The sequence below is a fragment of the Acomys minous genome (assembly GCF_964271855.1).
Source record: "Acomys minous genome assembly, chromosome: 3".
Classification (NCBI taxonomy): domain Eukaryota; kingdom Metazoa; phylum Chordata; class Mammalia; order Rodentia; family Muridae; genus Acomys; species Acomys minous.
Window position 1 is genome coordinate 44,735,303 of NC_140485.1, and position 23,213 is coordinate 44,758,515.

Consider the following 23,213-nt stretch of genomic DNA (forward strand, 5'->3'; position numbering starts at 1 on the left):
ATACCTTCAGAACTCATGCCTGTGCCTCCATAGCACATTAGCCCCATGGGGCCTGGTTTTACTTTAAGGAGTCTGGAACTGACTACTGCATTTTATACTAATATTGTTCTGTCACAGGTGGGAGGAGTCCTTGCTACTAGTTCCTTTGAGTTCAAAGTTCAGGGGTTCAATATGGTTATCTTTTAATAAATCTGAGAAAAGACAGGAGGGTTCCCTCAGGGGGTAATTCCCTACCCCAATGCCCATGAATCTATCATCCTGAGAGAGGCCTTCTATCTTCTGCGGAGATCTTCCTTCTTCTGAATGAGTCTGCTTCTTGCTCTCAAGTCTGTTTCTGTGTGTGAAAAACTGGGCTTAGCTATAGTTGCTCATATGAGTATGGTTGGGGAGTTGTTTACTGGGACATCAGCAGCTTATCTGTGGCTACACCACTGAAGAAAGTGACCCCAAGTGTCTCCAAGCACCCGCTGGCAGCTGATAGTTCCTGAGGGAGGGGTGGGGCCTCGCTGTCGTCTCCTCTGTTCATGATGAAATGGTGGCACACTCAATCTTGTGCAAGCTAACACAGCCACTGTGAGTTAATCAGCGTTACAACCATGTCATGTGCAGGATGTCTTTTTGCAGCATGCATTTCCATTCCCTGGCTTTTACATTCTTTCCTTCTTGTGGTGATTTTCCATCTCTTTTTAGCCACCTAAATAAAGTTCAAGGCTTTATGACCCTAGTCAAGGATGTTTAAAGAGGACCTCACGAGTGTGATTGTTTAGGAGATAGGATAGAAGCATAGTTTTTCTCTGTCTAATGATGAAGGGGCTAGGGGAAACAGATTCTCTTGAGCACCACATGACGTTCACTTTGTTTTGAGGTACATTTCATGACTGTGATTGAACTTGTGCTTGGTTAATTTGTCCCTAACTCATCCTTCCATCCTTCAGGTCCCAGCGGGGACCTTGCAGAGCAAAGGCTTGCTGCTAGGATGAGCTCTTGGATGCTGCCTCACCTCGTGCTTCTGTCAACACTCAGTATGCTGTGCAGTTGACGTGTCTAATGTCTGGCTTCTCACAGGGCCATGACTTCTTCTGGGATCATAACCCCATGAGCCTTGTTGTCCTGACCCCGGTAGCACAATGCCCAGCACAGAGAAGCATCCAAAGAATCCTTATTGGATGAATGAGGTCAGGACTAGACTTCCTTTCTCTGAAGGCTTGTGGTTAACTTTAGTATTGGAGAGGTTTGGGTGAGACATGCTGAATTCAGGCTAAGATTGAAGTTAAATTAAAAAAAATTCTCCCTCTATTATCTACCTGGCTATAAATCTATCTATCTATCTATCTATCTATCTATCTATCTATCTATCTTGTTTACTTTTAGCCTCTAGGTCTATTATTTATCAATTAATACCATCTCTTTAAACTATTTTCATATTCTCTCTCTTTCTCTCTCCCTCCCCCCCCCTCTCTCTCTCTCTCACACACACACACACACACACACACACACACACACACACACACACACGTGCTTAAGTAACAGCAGCTCATCAAGTGAGTTGCATCTCTTTCTATTTTTCTGGCTGTCTGTCACGCCAGTTCCCTCAGTCCTTCCATGAGTGGCACCATCCATGAGATTCTCGTCTGTGGTTTCCTGCAGTGGTGCCACGTGGAATCTGAATGTGTACAGCATCTGACCATGTGGGATAGATATGGAAGACAGAGACGAAGCAACTTTCTTCTGAAAACAGGACAGTTGGGATGAGATTCGTGGAAGCAAGCTGTGACTACTCCAGGCCCCTCTTGGTGGAGCAGAAAAAGAAGCTCCCAAAGGCTCTCTTCAGAGCTGTGTTCGGAGCAGTTCTCTCTTGATTCAAACAAGCACCATTAGGTAAAGGCCAGGCAGGCTTCTTTGAGCTGCAGTCTTGTCACATGGGGGAATGCCCTAGTAAGTGTGTGAGCTTCCTGTTTCTGTTTTGGGAGTGTTACAGTCATTAGCCACTTCTGGGTTCTGCATTGTTTGCATTGTTGAAAACTTTGGAAAAATCATCTGGTTTCTTCTGCAAACTGCTTTCCCAGACTCTCCTGAAAGACTTTCAGAAATGGGCCGCAACTTCAAACAGACAGCCAAGAAGTGATGTCTCCCAAAGCCAGACATTTTATCTTCCTAAAGTCTGGGACACAGCATGTTTACTTCAGACCACATAGTTGAGTCTGGATTGTCATCTGGACTATCCAGAGTCCTGTATGCTCCAAAAGCAGCACGGCCTTGGGGTCATAGCTGGATTCAAGTCCTGCCACTTGCCAATTATGCCACCCTAAGCTACACACTTAGTTTCTCTGGGCCTCATTTGTTTCATCTCTGAAACCAAATTTTAATTCCCATGGTTTAAGGACTGATGTGATGCTGTACACGGAGCCCTTGGCAGAATTTCTGGCATGGAACAAGCATTCAAGGATAATAATTATGGTCGCTGTTATGATCCTGTGGATCCTAGGCCTCTCCCTTCCCCATTCAGCCCTCACTGTGCTCCTGGTACATTTGAGGAATGCTTCCAACTGCCGTGGGAACTTTTTCATTCCATTTCTGAGCATAATGTTAGCCAAGCCAATGAATCCTCATGTCATTTGGTAGGTCAGTACCCTGGGCTGCTGACACGGCATGGGCTTCCTGGAAGGATGTCTGAGCAGATGAAGCAGCCTGTGAGGTTCCGGGAACGTTGGCTGTAGCTGGTGAAAGCGAACTGGAAGCACACTTTGGGTCCTGTCTTTACTTGCACAATTATAGTCAATCTTGCAGGCTGCTTGTCTCAGCAGGATCACCCTTTCCTGACTCCTGTTCTTCCAGTTGGTGGTGGGACTGGAGGAGGAGTGGCATTTGTGTGTGTGTGTGTGTGTGTGTGTGTGTGTGTGTGTGTGTGTGTGTGTGGTGTAAGCATACCTGCATACAGATGTGCATGTCAAGGCCAGAGGTTGATTCCTTGATGCCTTTATCATTCTTTACCTCACTGTTTTGAGACAAGGTCTTTTCCTAAATGTGGATTTCACCTGTACAGTAAGAGTAGCTGACTGGTGACTTCCAGAGATTCCCCTATTTGTTCCTCTCCAACAATGGGGTTACAGGACCAAGCCTCCCCCCTTACTTGCTAGGTGGAGGCTGGAAGTCTGATCTCAGTTTCTTCTGTTTATGTGGAAACCACTTTGCCTACTGAGCCTTTCCCCCAAGCGGTAGAGACACTTCTTTACTGTGTTGTTCTGTGCCCTAGGAGCACAGAGGAGCCGTAGGGGGTAGTTTAAGGCAAAAGCTTCCTTCCATTGGAGTTTCTCAGGGCCCACACCCTTCCCACAAGTCCCAGCTTGGGGGCCAGTTTCTGAGTACATAAAGTAAATGCCTACTCGCCTGTCTTGGGATGCTCAATTCTTTCACCTCCCAAAATACCTGTAATTGCCTTTAACTGCTTGGTTATGCTCTCCTCCAAAAGCTACTCCCGGACACACCCCCAAAAAGTAAGGAGTTTTGTACCTTTTAAAAAGGAATATTTGCCTTTGAGTCAGCTTCCCAACTTCCTTTTATTTCATGAGAGTTTGGCTTAGTTTTTTTAGACTATTGTTTGGAATGAAACAACAGATTATCAAAGCAACAATGACTTTTCATTGTCTAAAGACATAATAGATTCAGAACTAACAGCTTTCCTTGGCATCTTGGCGAGTCAAGGCCAGTTGCCTAAGGTTTTCTCTTCCTATTGAAGAAGGACACTTACTGAGCACGTGCTATGGCCTAGTTCTGTGCTGGCAATTTTCATGCCTTTGTTTATGCCCATCTAGTCTTCTGAGTAAATATGTATTATATAAACGAGTGACAGAATCTCCTGAGAGTCACAGGAGGAGTCTGGGTAAAAGAGGCTCAGGGATAGGAACCATTGCTTGTTTAAGACGCCTCAGATCCTAATAAGTTCAGAGTTGTCTCCCCCTCCAGCGCTATCCCACCAGCTCCCGCTCTGCTTTGTTGCCTTAATTCCTTTCTGATCTCAGGACTCAGGGGCCTAGAATGCTGAAGTTTCTTTCTTTCTTTCTTTTCTTTTCTTTTCTTTTTTTTTTTTTTACTGGTGATAACTTTATTATCTGTGAGTGGCACACAACCAAATATTCATCACTCAAAACTGTCTCTGTGGAAGTGGAGAACGATGATGCACAGGCCATCCCAGGAGGGGCTGTGACATCTAATTACTGTCGTCCTTTAGGGTTTTTAGCTTCTTCTTATGCCGCTCAATCTGTTTCTGCAGCCGCTCAGTCTCCTTCACGTGCTGCTTGATCTCATCTTCGTGATGTTTCTTCAGGGCAGCCCGCTGCTCTCTAGTCTTCTCTCGGAAGTACCGATCCTCTTCGGCCTTCTCCTCTTTCCGAAGGCCCCACCGGCTTCTCGGATGGAGCCAGCGCCAGGGTCCATGCTGTCCAACGAGTCCGAGCCGAAGCTTCGGGTTTGCAGGACCCTCATGCCCCAAACACCGAGCCGAGCCCGAACAGCCAACGCCAAGCCTGCCATTGTCGCCTGCAACGCTCCTTCTAAGGTTCCGGCCGTGGCCTGAAGTTTCTTTCTTGTCTTCAAAGAATCTAGATATTTCTTTAAAGTTTATTTTCCTTTCTTTCCTGGATCTTGGAGTAAAGAGACTCAGTTGTAACAACTCAGAAGAGCTGGTAAGGAGGAAAGGGGACGGTGGGAGTTTCCCTCTTATTCTCAGGAACAGTGGAGCCTCAGTGACTGCCAGAGTCCAGGGAGCCAGCCTAGGGGAGCAGTTCCCCATTGTTCCCACTGCTCAGGCAAGAACAGTCCCAGGACTGAAGAATGGTTTGAATTGGCCCCAAAAACTGAAATTCACTGCAGGGCGTACTGAGGCTGTTTGTTGTAATTTAGGAAGATTCTCTCTAAGGAAATTAGCAACTCTTGTGTTTCACTTAATTGAAACCATTCTTTGCTGCCGCCCCATTGATGGGTGGACTCTGCGCTCTGTGCAAGCACGGAAAGCTTCATTTGCTGCAATTCGAGAACAGGATGCTGTTCACGCTCCCTTTTTGTTGTGTCTGCTCTTTCACTCTGCTGGCCAGTCCACCCTGCTTGAAATATTCATTACATCCTAGCTGTCCAGATAACAGAGCAAAATGCCATTCCCAGCAGGCAAGAAAGAGCCCCTGGGGTCCCTAGAGCATTGGGAGAGTTAATCAGAAAGAAGCGCAGACCTCTTCTAGATGCAGAGGGTGGGGTTGGGACCGAGATCCTAAAAATCCAACCGTTTCTGTCTGACGAAAGCCCTGGAATCCAGAAAGCTGAAATAATGCTTCAAGTACCATAACTTATCAGTAAGGAGATGAACACTGAGCTCCATGTCAAATTCATGATCCCCCACTAAACCAGAGGCATTGTTTAGTATCACACTCCATGGCTGACACTGTGGATATAGATGAATATATGAGTAAAGTTGGGCCTAATGGGACCCAAGCTGGTTGGATGGGGCATGTTTCTTCCTAGTATGATGTTCTTTATATTAAAAAAATTTGGACCTCTCTGATTTGTCATATAAATTCAGTCCTACTGTCTATCTATCTATCTATTACCTCTCTCTATGTATTTTTCTATTTATAACCCATAATCTCTTACAGTTTGAATTGTAAGAAGCCTCATATCTGGGTAGGCTGGGTCCAGGTCCCAGTCCCTAATCAACTTGAGGGCTGGAGGTCCTTGGCTCATGATGAATTAAGTTAGCATAGGAGGTAGTTTATTTATAGGCTTCTTAGAAAACACCTTAATCTTTGGGATATTGACCAATAGCTACCAAGTACCAAGTACGATGCTAGCACTCGGGCAATTTGCCAAGTGCTTTTTCATTTTATCATCTAAAGCACCCCATGAGAAAAACATTACCTTCACTTTACTGATGAAGAACCTGAGGCTTAAAGGTTAAAAAAAAAAACATGACATGGCCTGCATAGCCTAGCTGAGACTAGGACCCTACTTTTGGACCATGATCCTATCTGTTATGATCATAACAGATTCCTTGTAAGAGATCCGCCATTTCCGAGCATCAGGAGTTAAAGTAACACTAGTGCGGATGATCAGAGTTACACAGGTTGGCTACTCTGGACCCGCGAGTTGCCTCAAGTTTATGGCTAAGATCTGAAAGCCTTACTTTTCCCAGTCCTGTACCCAGCTTATAATCCAAACGGAGCCCTTGTCCTCAAAGCCAAGACATTCAGTTATCACATTCTCACCTTCCAATTCTCTCTTGTCTACCGTGCTGTGTCCAAATTCCAGCTGCCTCGCTTTTTGAACTCTGGAAGATAAAGGTGGATTCCAAATTTAATTTAACCTGGTGGATGGGATAGGGGAAGACATTTCCTTTGTTCAAGCATATTACTTGTATTTCTTATGGCTGTGAGCAAATACCTAACAGAAAGGGAGCTGAAGGCAGGAAGATTTCTTTGGGCTTACAGTTGAAGAGAGCACAGTCCACTATGGCAGGGAAGCACAACAGACTTCTTAGTATATGGAGCATGCCCTGGGGCTCCTCACATCTGGAAAGACTAGGAAACAGAGAACATGGAATTCTGGCATTTTCTCTACTCCTTTTATCTAGTCCAGAACTCCATCCCATGGGATGGTGTCAGCCACACTCAGGTGGATCTTCTTCCCTCAGTAAAGCTTCTCTGGAAAAATCCTCACAGACATACCCTGGAGTGTGTCTCCCAGGTGATTCTGAACCCAGTCAAGTTGACAATCCCACCAAGTCCAATAAACAAACAAACAAATAAAAGAAGGCCACAATTTCCAGGAGAATGAGCTTGAGACCACATTGGTCATCTGTCCTTGCAGCTGTTGCGTTGTGCAATGCCTTCTTTTGTTTTCTATACGGCACCACTGGTACCAAAAATTGCCTCATTCACAGGCTGGTAGCTTCTATGTATGCTATCTGTTTCCACACAGTCTTTGCCAATACAGATTTGTCCTTATCACCTGTACCCAGGGTCACAGCTGGTATATACTTCCATATTTAATAGATGGTCTTGTGAGTCAACACCTTTCACCATGCCCTTATTATAGGATGATGAGTGCTTTGGGAGGTACAGATATCATCCCAAATGGCAATTCATTCTCACCCAGACCTTCTAGGGCTCTCTGTAGTGAAAGAAGAATCCTTTGGCAGGTGTGCTCCTTTGTCACTTATTTTAAGGGAAATCAAAACCTTATTATTATTATTTTTTGGCAACTTGATATAGGGGTCATTTGTATCTTCTTGTGTATCCAGATGATATGAGCCATCTTCCTTAGGAGTGGGAAGTTATGTTTGGCCCACTCTGCATGAGCATGATCAAGTGCGAAAGACGCTTGTCCAAACCCTGTGGCTTGATATGGCTGTAAAAGCTCATTAGAAATGAGTTTTGGGAGCTTGGTATTTGAGACTGGCATGGCTGTTAAAATGTAGCTGCACAAGTTGAAAGCACAGGAAGAGGTGTGATTTACAAACCTTCTGTTCACTGGGTGATTGAAAAAGCCCTAATCCTGGAAATCCTTTGGCCCAGATTTTAAAGCCCCCCCCCTACAGTCCAGCCTCTGCTGCATCTGGTTTACAATGCTTTTGTGCTCAAAGGTGTCTGAAGTGTAAAGAGTAGTCAGACTCTTATGTATATACAGAGACCTCCATGTCACCCCTATCTGTTCACTTTGGCATATGATATAAAAAGAGAAAATGAAAAAGGAGTGATAGCAAATCAGCAGTATGACCTGATAATTTCTGTGTCCCCAACTTTGGAATTGGTGGGGACCTAGACCTTGTCCCCCTAGTCATTGCAATCTTTGTTGTTGCAAATAAGTATTTTTACAGCTATGTCATTTCACTGTGCATTGATCAACTTGAAGATGGTGAAAAATTATCTAAAGGCATGAATCTTGTTTCTACGCGTATCTCAGGATGACCCACAACTCATGATAATTCCCAACTATGCTGGCTAGTTTTATGTCAAATTGACACAAGCTAGAGTTATTTGAGAGAAATGATTTCCTTTTTTTTTTTTTTTTAAAGCCTCCATAATATCAGACTGTAAGAAAGCCTGTAGAGCATTTTCTTAATTAGTGCTTGATGGTGAGGGTCCAGCCCACTGTGAGTGAGACCATTCCTGGGCTAGTGGTCCTGGGTTCTATAAGAAATCAGTATAAAGAGCAAGCAAGGCAGTAAGCAGCACTCCTCCATGGCCTTTGCATCAGCTCCTGCCTCCAGGTTCCAACATGGTTTGGGTTCCTGCCTTGGCTTCCCTCAGCAGATTGGGAGTCAGGATATGTAAACCAAATGAACCCTTTCCTCCCCAAGTTGCTTTTGGTCACGGCGTTTTATCATAGCAGTAGTAACCCTGACTAAGACACCAGCTTAGCCTCTAGAGCTGTGCCACCCTAATCCACCGTAAGTCAGTACTGGTTACAAGGTGAGGTACAGACAAAGGGCTCCTGGAAGATAGGTGTTAAGGTTTATAGGCAACTTAATTTTATTCCCAAACTCATAGTTATTAAGGTAAGGCTTTTCAAGTAATGGGCAGAGGCCACTGGGGGTGGAAAGCCATCTAGAAGGCACTAGAGTCTGTCTGCCATCATTCCTCCTATGAACTGAAGTGACAGTGTGGAGGTAGAGGCTTTAAGCATCAATCTAAGTACCATCTGAATTAGACTTTGTCTGTCAAGGCAGAACAGAGGTGTTGACCTGCCCACCACTCCATCCATGCAGAAATCCAATCTGTTCATTAAGATTTTTTTCTTTTCAGACAGGTCTCTAAAAGGCCCACCCTATTTAGGCACAGAACTCTTAAGTCCCAATGAAGTGCAGGTTTGTGTATGAAATTGTCCATCCAAAGGGGAGAAAGTAGTAATTGTCTCCTATCTGCCAACTTTATTTGCATGGAGTTAGAATATTGAGTCCGTGGCCTCCAAACTGTCTAGGAAGAGACCTGACTCCACTTGTCTTCTGCAACTTCTGGAAGCCAAGGCGCAGCTGTAAGAAGCATTTGCATGTGGCTGCCATGAACAACAACAAAAAACAGGAAGGAGTTTGCTCGATGTCTCATGGAGCCACCTTGGGCAGGTTGCTTAACTTCCTAGCCTTGTTTTTGTCATCTGCTATCTGCATCTGCGTAAGGCTTGTGATGGTCCCAGCGCTTATCTCATCCGACTGCTGTGAGCTGTGGCAGTCACTGTGCAGGGGCTAGGCGATGCAAACCACGCTTACCCTTTGTTTAACACAGCCCAAAAGCCCAACCAAGGGCTCAGTGGCCCGCGTTACCAGAGCCAGCATTTTCCAGCGTGCCGTGCCACACAGCTGGTTTGCGTTTTAAGTGTCCCATGTGGGCAGCTGTGGCTTTCGTAAGCTGAGTCCCTGCTTACTAGCTTGGCTTTCATCTTTTGCCACTTCCATTGTAAGATGCTGAGCTGGCTGTGCCTCCCTTGCCTCTCATCTGAGGAAGGAGATTGCTCAGAGAGTCCCAGGATGCAGAATCTTCAGGACCCCTGGGCTGCCATCCCACACAGAGCAGCAACTCTGTCCATGCCCCAATCTCTTCACTTACTCTCGAAAAATGAGACAGACAAAGGGGAAGGAAAAAAAAAGGGGGAGCCCCCTTGCACTGTAGGCTGCAGATGAGCTGTGTAGGAGCTGGGGGACTGGGGGTGGCCTTTCACATCCCTCCTCTACGTGACTCCATCTTGAAGGACAAGAAGCCTTACTTCATTACTGAGCCTTGGTGTTTTGTCAGGCCCACTGTTGATCCAGTCTCAGTCACTGTAGAATGCACACTAAGTTCTGATTTTGCTATTTCCTCTCTGCAAGCTCAATTAATTGGTGATCTTTATGGAGATCTTTAACTTGCAAGATACTTTTATGTTTGATACAAGGGGAGAAATACAAAAGTTATAAAATACTAGGACTATTACTTCTAAGGCATTTTTATTTTTTGTATGATGCATTTTATGTGTGACAGTTTTGGAGCTTCAGGGGCCTGTGCTAATTGCTCATTGTCTGTTTCCATAGACATCATGTGGGGTGACCCATTTTCCTGGCACATTCATTTTAAGAATGACCAAATGATAATTATCATTTAATGACCATCCTCTGCCATGGACTTTTCCAGACTGCTTTTAGATTATTCCCTTAGGAAGTTTTAGGAGTTGCCAGGGTCACTGATGGGGTTGCCTTGGGTACTGGGATAAGAATTGAACAAGGTGGATTCAGGTTTTAGGTGTGCTTCAAAGATGACATTCTGGCTCCACCTCCACTGTACGTTCACTTGTCTTAGCCATCGTGACTCTTCCCAACACATCATGGCAGTGAAGGAAGGAAGCTGAACATCAATCACTACTGTTCTCTGTGAATGCTGCTCTTGCCCCTCCTTGCCCTGATGTCAACCCAAGGCAAGGGGCGACAGCACCACAGGGTAGTGAGGGAATCAGTAGACCCACAGGATCTGAGGCACTACCTGTGTTTGTCAAACTCTCCTGGCATCTCTCCTTCCTTAAACTGCGTCTGTAAAGTGGGTGCACAGCACCCATCCTCCAGGCTTGACAGTACTGTATTTGGTATGAGTTTGTTGCATAATTAGTGAGATAGAGTCCTACTTAACAAGACTGTCAAGTTCTGAATGTACGTGATACGTTCTACTCTGCAGAGAGTGACACCAAAGCATGTCTTTATTTCTGTGGGAATTTTAAGGACTTCTGAGATTTGAACGTGACTTGGGTGTACATACCCGCACTCAGAGCCCTTTTATCCTGAGAGTCCCAAAGGCGTCCTAGCTTTTTATGCTATCAAGTAATTTTATTTAGATTTGAGGTTCCTCATGATTATACGATTTGGTTAGTGTTTATGACTTACATTGTTTTTTAAATTGTTTTCCAGTTGACATGTATTCATTGTACATGGTTCTGGGTTGCATAAGGCCATCTTCATAAAAACATACAAGAGCTTTTGAACGTATCCTTACTTTATCTCAGGAGAGAGGAAGACAAGATGTGCCAGAGATGCTATTATGGGTTGTTCAAGCACATAGCTTATAATAATCAGGATTTGGGTGTGACCTATGAATCCCACTCCTAGATGGGGACGCTGGCTCATCAGCATGCCAGGACTCACTAATCTCTTCTGAAGTGCATATGTTAATTAGCAAAGAAGAGCTGCTTATTGTACCTTGTCTCTCACTTGGTTCCTCTCTTGATCAGCCATTCTCTCAGTGCTGCCTCTAGACTTGAGCAGAAACTGTACTCTAATTAGATGATGTAGAAGTAATTACAGCTGCTCAGGAAAAAAAGTAATTGCAAGACAACATGGAGTTTTCTTTTTTCTTTTTTCTTTTTGTTTTGTTTTGTTTTTTCTTTTCTTAACTGCAGCAGGAAAAACTCTATATAGGCTTCTGGTGCTCTGTCAGTTCACTTACCACATCCTGGGTTTGTGCTAGTCAATCTGCTAAATCAATAAGACCCAAAAGAGAGAGAGAGGAAAAAAAAAAACAACAAAGGTGTTGAGGCCAGTGGATTTCCTGGTTGCTGTGGCAACACGCAGGGGTACACATTGTGGTTTCTTGCTTTCATTTGTCTTCCTGGAGGCTTGCTCCCCAAGGGCGACATGGCCTTACACAACTCTTGTGTGCTGAAGTAACAGTGAAGGGCAAACACTCTGATGGCCCAGCAGAAGAGGTGGAATCCTCAGCAGGTTCTCACTGCCAGTGTCCCCAACACTGAATCAAGAGGGAGGAAGAAGACTCCTCAAATTCTAAAATATAGCCAAGATGTTTCTAGACTATGCAATGGGTTGGCTGTTTGGAAAGCTTGGCAGAAATGGCCAGGTTGACAGCTTCTGAGACGGTTGTTCTTTCCTAGAGTCCTGTTGGCTCATGATGGACCCCTTGTCCCTTAGACCAGAGACAGCGAGGTCACGTTGTTCAGCCAGGCCCCCAGACATTGGGGTGCCTTGTCTCTCTAAGTGCCAAGAGACGAACAGCTCAGTTAAAAGCACCCGAGGACAAATTCTGGAGGAAATTCCCTTTGTATGATTGTGTATGACTGTCTTCTCTGCTCATTAAGCCCTCGCTGGCCTTGGGGGCGATTCCGGGAGAGACTGAGTCACTAGGTACTCATGGTCTGCAGTGGGCAGCCAAAGGCCATCCAGCCACCGAGAGTGATGTTGGCCTTGATCGGAAGTGGCTGCTGAACAATGCGCTCTTTCATTAGGCACCCATCACATGCGAGTCAGATGGGACAAGTGATGAGGGGGCAATGGGAAGGCTGCCAGCCGCCTTCTGTACTGGCAGGCCTGGTGGAGGCAGGGGCTATACCAACTTGAAAAGGCTCCCAGATGGAAACTTCCGGGCTTCGAAGACATCAAACAAATGGAAAACAGAATGACTTGTTCACAATGTGCTTCAGAATGATGCTTCCTGGCCATGAGTTGTGGATTTATTGGGAACAGCTTGCTCAAACCTTATAAAAGACGGTATGTGACAGGAGCACCGTAGAGGAGTCAGGACTCTGCCATTAAAGCCCTCTGAGAATGCTTTCCTCATAATGGGCTGGGGACCATGCTCACATCCTCTTTTTTCTCACAGATAATTTCTCTAAGGCCTGTATCATCCTACCTCTAATCATGAATGGTATAATTACCAATTTTTTTTTTAATGTTTGCACTTTCCCTCTATGCTTCTAATCAGAGCCAGCTCAGTTCTGCCCATGAATTGCTTCATCTTCTGTGTGGGTGTAAGCTGTGAACATCGGAGCGTGGTAGTAGAGCCTTGGCTTTTAAATGACAAACTCTGTAAAAGTGAAAACGAGGCAATGTGCTCATTGGTGCTTTGGGTTGCCACTTGCTGCCCAAGAGGCTTGTATGACTGCCTCCTAGGAGTTCGATCTTGTTGAGGACTGTCAATCAAGAGCATCAGCCTCAACTAGATCAGCCCTAGAATGTCTACTTGGTCAGTCAGGACCTGTGAGATTGCTAGTAGACATCTCAGAAGGTCACAAGTATACTTTGTTGTGGTGAACCCAACTCTTCTTGTCATTAGCTCTGCCTAATCATGGTTGGAGAACATGGGGTGTAAAGGACAGAAGACTGGAACGGCAGCCACAACTTTACTGTCCCAATTCCCAGGAGTGTCTTCAGAAGAGAAAAGGATAGAATCAGAGAGCATCAGGGTTGGGGAAAGCCAGTGAACACCGAGGCTCAGGACTTCTTCCCTGGGAGAGGGTAGAAGATCCAATAGTAAGGGGATTTTTTTTTCACTGAAGCAACTCACACCTGTTGAGTGAGGCCTTCCCCTTTCAGGCAGAGTGAAGGAAACTCTCATGCAAAGATCATATTCAGCAAGCATAAGATCTCTTCTTTAGATAGATTTTAATGAGTACTCTCCACACTTTAAGAAGCACATGACTGGCCAATGGGATTCTGATAGTGTTCAGATCCATTCCATGTCTAAGCTGCCACTTAGCACTGTGACACAATCAGCCTGACCTGGCTCTACCAGTTCCTTAGGGCTTCTCAATGTGTTAGTGAACTCCTAGGTGCAATGTGGTTAAATAAAGGAGCCCACTGCGTACGATTGTCACGAGGATAAAATGATTACTTAGAACTGAAACATTACCCAGAATAGGTGCTACTTTAGCTTCCTTGTAATATATATACTACAAGGAATATATATATATATATATATATATATATATATATATATATATATATATATATGTATATATATATATATATATATAATTTATTCATATTACACTTCAATTGTTATCCCATCCCTTATATCCTCCCATTCCTCCCTCCCTCCCACTTTCCCCCTACTCCCCTTCTCTATGACTGTGACTGAGAGGGACCTCCTCCCCCTATGCTCATAGGGTATCAAGTCTCTTCTTGGTAACCTGCTATCCTTTCTCTGAGTGCCACCAAGCCTCCCAATCCAGGGGATGTGGTCAAATATGGGGCACCAGAGTGTGTGAAAGTCAGTCCCCACTCTCCACTCAACTGTGGAGATTGTCCTGTCCATTGGCTAGATCTGAGTTCCTGGTATTCTTACAATCCATAATAAGTGGGATGCTGGAGAGATGGCTCAGAGGTTAAGAGCACCGACTGCTCTTCCAGAGGACCTGGGTCCAATTCCCGCATGGCAGCTCACAACTTCTGTAACTTCTGTTCCAGGGGATCAGACACCCTCACACAGACAAGCATGTAGGCAAAAACCCCCAATCTACCTAAAATAAAAATAAATAAATTTTAAAAATAAATGAATTATTAAAAGGCCAGCTTGGTTTAAAAAAAAATCCGTGATAAGTGAACTGTTGGAATTAGGCAAGTCACTGAACACAGGAACTGCTCTAGTGCCTATGTGCACTATCTTGAAGACACACACAGCCTACTGCAAGCTGAATCAACAGAAAAATGCCTAATTCTGCCTCCCTCATGACTCCTCTGGAGATAGCGGAGAGAGACCAGGCACATGGCTGGCTCGTGCTAGCAAGCATTAAATTCTTTGGGAGTCATCTTGAGAAGCGAGATTTGAAGAGGCAGCTACCTCTCTTGGGCATGATATGTCTGTGTCTCCTGGTGATCTTCATGTGGGACATGTTGCTGTCCACTTTCAGGAGGTCTAGCTTCATAAGTGTCTCCTCCCCCTGAACCTGCACAAACATGTTATCCCCATCCCAGAGATGATGTTTTCAAAAGTCAGTTATAAAAACACAAGTGGTCCTTGGGAAACATTTTATTTCATGGAAAACCGTTAAGTGTTCCTAGAAACGAAGCATCAGACATTTTTAGTGGCCAATAGAGAATCATTAATGAAGCCTGGTTGGTGGCTTTTGGGAGATGTGGAGAGGGCAACTGGGAGCTGATCTTCTTTTGCCTAGAAGTCTATCTGCCTTCTCCTTTGAGCTCAGGTACCACTCCCACTCACTTCTCACATCTCAAGCAACTTTGGGAAGATAATGTAAACTTGAATGGAAATTACATAGTGGCTCCCTCTCAGATGTTGCTATGCTTTTCTCCCTCATAGGAAATGGCTGGGTCTATGAAGAACCCATTTCTCCCTGACTTTACAATGTAAGCAAAGCATCAAGATGGGTGATTTCTCTAGTGAAATCTATCTTTCTGGACCTGAAAGGCTTAGGAAAAATTACTATAGGTGCCATAGGTAATTGGAGCTTTTGAGAGTGATTTTTAACCGTAGCCTACAACAGGATAGAAGTCTGACCCTTCTCTTTGGATGACTTGGGACACCGATTACTGGCTCAGATTCTTCATCTCATAATGGGTTTTACAGACTCTTTGGCAAGAATGAGTGCACTAGTTAGTTATCTAATATTAAATGGTCAGACCTGAAACCATATGCATACAAGTAACATTAAATGGATTGAACAGGGTGTGTGTGTGTGTGTTTTAAAAGAGGTCTTGAGAGGGAGCAAGAATGGTATGGGAGAGTCTAGAGAGAAGGGAGAAATTATGTAATTATCTTTTAGTTTCAAAACAACATATATATATTTTTTTAGGAAAATGACTTTGCCACTTTGTAGACCTCATCACGCTCTGCTGAAAATTAAGTTAGATGAAGTTTATAAAGCAGTTAACAAGTATACACTTCATTTTTTTAACCAAATTTCATTTAGTGACTCTTGCCTTAAAATAGGCCAAGCCTTCAGGTCTGGGTATCATTTAAGCCCTGGGAGTTTATGAAGATATTTCAGCTCTCTCAGAACAATAACAGTAGTGAGTACTTGTGTAGATGCCAGATACTCTTAGAAGCATTTTTACAAGGGTTAACTAATATTCTCCTTAAAATAGCCCTAAGAAATAGGCAGGAGTGATCCAGAGGTGAGGGCTTATCAACATGATCTGGATGCCTGGGGTATTATTACTGCATCTCTTAAGTGTCCAAATGCCATCGGGGTTAGGAGCTGGATTCCTCCTCACAGGATTAAAATAAATACGAGCTTGTACTTCACATTTTCTGAGCATTTTTTATTCATCCAGTAGCCATTTTCAGGTGACTGTAGTATGTTAGGCCCCTGGCTAAGATAGCAGGATGAAGGCTGATATCTCTGTCTTATATTGCCCTTGATGGCTCATGCACACATATAGCCAATTAGAGGCAGACTTAGCAAATGATAACTATGTGTGGACACACTGTCTATAAGGTAACATTGGTTACTACACATGGAATTTAAGGGATTTTACTCAAAAGCCTCAGCTTGCATTGGTTTCTCTTGCATTTGCATAGTCTATCTGCCAGGTGGCAAGCTAGAACTGATTTTCATAAGAAAGAAACTGCCTCGCATCTCTAAACCATTGTCCAAGCCTCAGCCTTTGTTTTTAAACTAGAAGTTGACAGAAGCCACCTGGGCTGGAAGCCAGCAGGTAGCATCTGACTGGAGTCACCCCAGCAGCTCAACCTGCAAGAAGTTGATTTAGACCTCTCTCTCTCTCTCTCTCTCTCTCTCTCTCTCTCTCTCTCTCTCTTTTCTTTTCTTTCCTCTTTTCCTTGTGTATGCTAGACCAGGAGAGGCCCCCTCCCCCCCCCTCCACCCCGGAAGGGCTGTCTTTGAGTGACAGGTTCCCTTTGTGAAACTGGCCAACTGAGACCTAAGCTGCAAATGTCAGTAAAAATAAATAGCATTTCAAAGGGACCTTGTACATTTCCTTCCTCTGTGTGCTCATTGCTTCATCAGCCAAGAATTGCACGAGTGGCTCTGGAGAGCACATTGGGCCCCATAGATAAGGAATCGACTTCGCAACACATCTTTTCCCCATTGCATCTGGTTCCAGTGTCTCATGCTTTTGTTTATTTGTTTGTTTTTAAACTACCTGCTTGCTGATAACAAAAACCAAGGAAAAAGCAACCAATTGACATTGGCTTATCCTTTTAAAGGGCGACTTCTTTCTTTGTCTTGCATCTGTTTGGCACTGCTCTGTAGTGTTTGGAACCTGCTTCCTGCTCTAGAAGGCAGCTGTCACCTGTGTAGCTTCATAATAGTGGGTCCACTTTTGTCATCATGAAGCAGCTGTTTAGATGCGGTTCTCCTCGTTCTAAACACGAAGGACCTTGGGCACATGGAAAGCCAGTTCAAAACACTGCTCGAGGGAGTTAAACACGTCAGACAAAGAGCTCTCACCTCAGCCATGTAAAAGCTGGAGACTTACAAAAAGTTCCTTCATTATTTTCTCAGCTTCTGTTTCTTGACATTTAAATATACATGCAAAGCTTACCTTTTAACGTACTGGTGACAATTATGCAACACAGACCCCAAAGGTGCAAGAATAATCCAGGGGTGGGGGTGGGGGTGGGGGGGACTGTAGTTTTCCACTACAGTCCACTCTGAAATGTAGAACAAATTGGAGTTCAGGGGGAGCCTGCAGCTCTACACAGAAATGGCCACGTCCCTCAGCAATTCTCTTCTCTAGCTTTAGTTTTCTTGTTAGTAAATGACTTGAACTTTGGAAAATTCAAAGTCTGGGTTAAAGCCCTTTCTTTCTGACTCTGGACCTTGATTCAGATACCTTGGCCACTGCTGAGAGAAGATGTTGTGGAGTGACAAATTCAGAATAAAAGTGAACCATCTGAGAGACTCTCACACCAGAGCAGTCCACTGTAGAAAAGAGAGCAGGGGCATGCTCTCAGGTCTGAAGGAGCTCAGAGTGGCTGATGGAGTTGAGGGAAAACTGAGATTGGAGCAGAGCCAGCAACCACCAGGCTAGAGAAGGCGACAGACTGCAGCCAGATCCCATGGACAGCAGTTTCCTTTACCAGCAGGAAGTTTATTCTGGGTGCAGTTGAATATACAGTGTTAGAAGTGATAAGGTAAAAAGCAGCACCAGTTGATTGTTGAAACATGCTCATCATACAAGAATAAATGGGGAACAGAGTTCCAAATACAGAACTGTATATTCAACACTATTTCAGCTCTCTCTCTCTCTCTCTCTCTCTCTCTCTCTCTCTCTCTCTCTCGTTTTCTTCTCGTTTTCTTAGTAGTTGATTTGTGTTCCTTTGTTGCTCCCCTGGATTTTTGACAGTTTCCTATGAGTTGATATTAATTCAAAGAGTGTGCTCAAAAAAATCTTTGTTGATAGAGCTACTTTAAGGATGGGGGTTCTTTATGATGTCATGTCTCAGATTTGTGGGTCCTTCATAATGTCATGTCTCAGAGTTAAGCTTGCTGCCTCTTTGGACAGCCAGAGTGGATTTTTGAAGGCTATGTCAGCAGTAATGTTTATTTGGATTTTTGTTGTTGTTTCCAAGATAAGGCCTTAGACTGTAACTCACTATGTAACCTAGACTGATCTTGAACTTAGGTGATCTGTTTGCCTCAGTCTCCCAAGAGCTGGGATTTCAAGTGTGAGATGCCATGTGCAATCATTTGGCTTTCATGTGTGTGCATGTGTGTGCATGTGTGTGCATGTGTGTTCATGTTGAGGCAAGAGGAAAACATTGGCTATCATTCTTCAGGTGTCATCAATCTTGTTTTTATGCACAAGGTCTCTCATTGGCCTGGAACTCACCAAGAAGGCTAAGCTGGCTGGGCAGTGAGCCCATGGGATCTGCCTGTCACATTCAACCCTAGTATTACAAATGCTGGCCACCCAGCTTTTTATATGTGGATCTTGGGGGATTAGACTCAGCTTCTCATGCTTGCGAGGCAAGTACTTTACTGGCTGAGCCATCACCCCAGTCTGCTGTTAGACTCCCCGACTCCCAGTTTGGATATTTTTAATGTCTTCACTTACAAGCATTTCTTACCATCAATCTAGTTTTATGCAAACTATTCATGCAAAAAGACTCTTAACATTTCCGTTTGATCCCACAGATTTGAATATAACCTGCCGCTACGCAGGTGTATATCATGTGGAGAAGAATGGCCGCTACAGCATCTCACGGACTGAGGCAGCTGACCTCTGCAAGGCTTTCAACAGCACCTTGCCCACCATGGCCCAGATGGAGCTGGCTCGGAAGAACGGGTTTGAAACATGCAGGTAAAAAGACCAGCACCCGCACTGGAGGAGGTACACAGGGAAGGGGCAGGGCTGACAGCTGGAAGGCTCCTCCCTGACAGTTGAATGAGAGGCAATCCTACCTATTAATTTGGCCCAAGTCAACCTGAAACCAGTATGACAACTAGAATTGAAAGTCAAAAGACGCCTTTGTGAAGCACGGAGAGGGAAGCCAGAGGAAGCCATTAGGGTCATATCAGTTGCAACTCCCTTACCTAATGTGCTCCTGTAGCACTCTCCTGGCTTTGAAGAAGCATTCAGTATCATTGTCGGAACCACAAGAAAACGCAAAGCAAATAACAGTGTTTAAAATAAATAGGTAGCTGGCAGAGGCTTGGCTGTGCAGACTTGACACAAAGCACGTTCGTCAAATCTCCTCTCTCTCTCTCTCTCTCTCTCTCTCTCTCTCTCTCTCTCTCTCTGAGCTTTTAGGTTGTCTTCTATGTTGCTCTGTTCTGAAAAAGTAAGTAAAAGGATTTGGAAGTTTTAAAGCTATATTACATCAAAGTAAGTTATTATCAGAAGTCTTGAGAAGTCTTCTACAAGGTACTCAGGGCCCCAGAGGACCTTCTGTAGATCATGTTATTCCAAAATAATCACATGGGGGGGGGGGGAGATCATACACACACACACACACACACACACACACACACACACACACACACAAAGAGAATGCTTCTAGAAAGTCTAGTTTCATGGAAACTATTAAACGGAAGTTAATTGCATCTATTCCCAGCCTTTAGTTACAAACTCGGGCACCCACTTCTTGAGCGGTAACCCAATAGAGTAGTAGCTCTGCCTAATAGAGTTACCAATAACCACATGTGGTGAGTTATATTTAAGCTAATTAAAATTAGACTCTATGAAAATGACTTCTTTGATGGCACTAGCTATGTTTGATCTGCCTGGTGGCTGCCATATCGAATGGCACGGACTCTATAGAGAGTATTTCCATTGGATGAGAACGGCCTTTTGAGCAGCACCAGCCACGCATCTGTCTGTAACTGCTCAGAGCTTAGTCTGGGGGAATGCTAAGGGAGGAGTACGCTCTGCGGCTAGAGAACCCGACCCATTAGCTTCATGAAGGACGGCCAGTTAGCAAAACCATTCATTCTAATCCTAAGGCTATGTTTTAAAATGAGGCCCTCACTAGGTCACTGGGCTAAGAATGTGGTTTCAGGAAGCTGGCCTAAGGTTGTGAAACACAGTTAAGACGCACTTGTGAAACACAGAGAGTTCTCACCTGCAGAAAGCCAGAGGAACAAATAGAGTGCTGAGCTGCTGGAAGAATCCCAAAGGCATCCTCTACCTATGAAGACATTTTATAGATGAAGCAACCGAGCCTTGTAACTTGACATAGGTTGTCCTGCTCGTACATAGAGGAGTCTCAGTTTGTTTGTGATCAGTCTGCACATGATGGCCGAGCCCTCCCAAGGGACAGAGGATAAAGAGACAGAATGCAAGGACTTGCTAAATATGTCTTTCCTCCAGCACTTGCTCATGCCATGTACACATATAGAAATTTTAATGTCCCCAACTCATGTAGAATACATGCGCATGTCAGGTAGCATGATGTGGTGAAAATTTGCAATAATTCAAGTCTAGAATGTCTGATACACATAAATTTTGCCAACATGATGCAGAAGGGCAGAGTAAAGAAGAGTATTTTTCCCTGTTTTGTGTATTATTTAGAAAAAAAAAGGAGAGGAAAAAAAAAACCTCTGCTGCAAAAATCTGTCATTGCACCCATACCTGGTATTAAGTGTTTCAAAACCCATTTTCACAATTTCCCTTTGGGAGCTAAGGAATCGGATATCTGCCAAAAGGCAGGAAGGCATCGACTCAGCAACGGCTTCTGTCTTGTCTGCCCCACCCTGATTAGTCGCAACTCTCAGGTCCATGAGAACTTATTAACATTTAATTGTGTGCCCTCCCAGCACCCAGCTAAGGAGACTTTGGGGAAACCAGTCTGTCGGTCTGGTTGAGGAATTAGTCATTTGGCTTCCATTGCAACACAGGCATAATGAGAGACTTTGAGCTTAGGAGCTTCCGAGTCACTGTCATTTCCACAGGCCTTGCAGGATGCTGCAGTCTGTGCTGTTGCCCCTGCAGAAGAGGTTCCAAGAAGGCGCATTTCAGCCTGCGCCGTGCTTCTTGAACCTTGCCGATTCAGCATCTCCCTCTTTGTTCGCTTGCTGTCACACCGCCTCTTTCAGGCAGCATTTTCTCAGCCCACACCCCATATTTTGTGGCATCCTACATTATCTAAGCTGCTAGGGTGCTTCTGAGGGCAATGATGATGTGCATTGTATCTGAAAAGGCCTCCAAACCCTACCAACTCCCAGAAACACGAAGATGGGCATAGGAGCAAATGGAGTGTAGCTTGAAGAACTGCCAAGCAAGCCACTGCCATCTGCTTCCCAATGGCTGCTGCTTTCAGTTAGATGACGGCAATTTTATCCACGGTCTAGGATGGTCACAAAGTCAGACATGGAGCGTACTCTGCACAGGAGCAAGGCTTCCTGCTACAGTAGTGGAATAAAGAGTGAGGGCTCGAGGGAGAAGGCGAGGACAGGGAAGAAGAAGAAGAAGAAGAAGAAGAAGAAGAAGAAGAAGAAGAAGAAGAAGAAGAAGAAGAAGAAGAGGATGGAAAATAAAGGCATGGCTAGAATCTTAAACTGAAAGAAAGGCCAATCCACTTGTTATCCTAGCGAACTGGATCATTTTATGTCATTTCTGAAAAATATAAAGCTAATTTTGGTGTCAAATCTCACAGCATAACTTCTTACTTCTGTAACTCAGGCTTTCTGATGCCTTTAAGAACACTGCCAACCATAAATTTTATATTGAACCAGTGTTTTGTATTTGTGAACCTTTTTTTTTTTTTAATTTAAAAACAAGAAAAATCAGTCATGGTGGCACACACCTTTAAACCCAGCACTCATGGAGACAGAGGCAGGCAGATCTCTGTGAGTTTGATGCCAGCTTGGTCTACAAAGTGAGTCCAGAACAGCTAAGACTACACAGAGAAACCCTGTCACAAAAACAAAAACAAACAAACAAACAAAAAAGACCCAACCAACCAACAAACAAACAAAACAAGAAAAATCACCAGTTCCCCAGCCTTTAAATAAAATCCTCTCTTTCATTCTTCTGTGCTGTTATTATTGGATTTTAAGTAACTCAGTTGGAAGCCCTAACATCCCGAGGGGTGAATAAAGCGAAATGCTGTTCTGTATTAAATGTCATTTGATGGGATATTATGAAATGGCATCCAGGCCATTCATGTCGATAACCTCTTGTTTTCCCTTGGCAGGTATGGGTTCATAGAAGGGCATGTGGTCATCCCGAGGATCAACCCCAATGCTATCTGTGCAGCCAACCACACAGGAGTATACATCCTCACGTCGTCCAACACCTCCCGCTATGACACATACTGTTTCAATGCCTCAGGTTGGTTCTAACTGCGTGGTCGTTGGGCTGCTTGTGGGAATATGGTTGGCTGACAGCAGTTCAGCTGAAACACAGCCGGCCACTCAAAATGAGTCCTGCGAGTCACTACAATAGAAGGAGGGGCTAGATTCCCGTGTTCGTGGAACTAATGTGCCAGGCTTGCGAAGCAGATGATGAAGACTTAAATGCCAACTATGTCACATGAGTTTGGAGAGTGCGTAGGAAGGCACACGCCCTAGGGCTGCCTTTCATTTGAGAAGCGAGCAGGGAGGTACATCTCAGGAGGTGTTTAGGAGAGCCACGGTCCAAGTAAAGGAGGGAGCAATTGGCAGATGCAAAGGCCACAGGAGGCTGGCAACTGAAGCATCTTATGTATGCCCAACAAATACCAAGGGAATTCAAGGTGGCAATTCTGCCCAGGAGTACAAGGGCAGAAGTTAGAGAGGTGTAGGGAAAGGGTATCTAGAGCCTCCAGTGTGTCGGGAAATTAAAGCAGTTTCTACCAGAAAGTGGTACTCATCTATTGATTGTTTGGGGGGTGCAAGCCAAGTGGCTGAGAGTATTTTTATAAATGGAGCTAGGGAAATGCTAGGAGGATATGAAAGCCTTCCTTAACCTTCTGGAAGGCTTCTTAGCCAACAGTTGAGACATCCAGGAATAAGAAAGCTAAGTCAAGATAGAGATGCTGGGCTCCCTCCCTTGCCTATGAAGCCTTCTCCAG

General features: G+C 44.5%; 1 protein-coding gene and 1 pseudogene across 15 annotated transcripts in view; one reads left to right on the forward strand and one right to left on the reverse strand.

Annotated features, from left to right (window-relative positions):
- The window catches only part of CD44 (CD44 molecule (IN blood group)), an 85,712-nt gene that overhangs the window by 14,980 nt on the left and 47,519 nt on the right, over positions 1-23,213 (forward strand). For all 14 annotated transcript variants that reach the window (XM_084774979.1, XM_084774987.1, XM_084774988.1 and 11 more), the window contains exons 2-3: positions 18,856-19,021; positions 22,356-22,492. In XM_084774979.1, coding sequence (XP_084631105.1) covers positions 18,856-19,021; positions 22,356-22,492 — 303 coding nt within the window. The remainder of the gene's footprint in view (positions 1-18,855; positions 19,022-22,355; positions 22,493-23,213) is intronic.
- Positions 4,078-4,585, reverse strand: LOC311593746 (ATPase inhibitor, mitochondrial-like; annotated as a pseudogene). The gene has a single exon. The product of its transcript is annotated as an ATPase inhibitor, mitochondrial-like (transcript).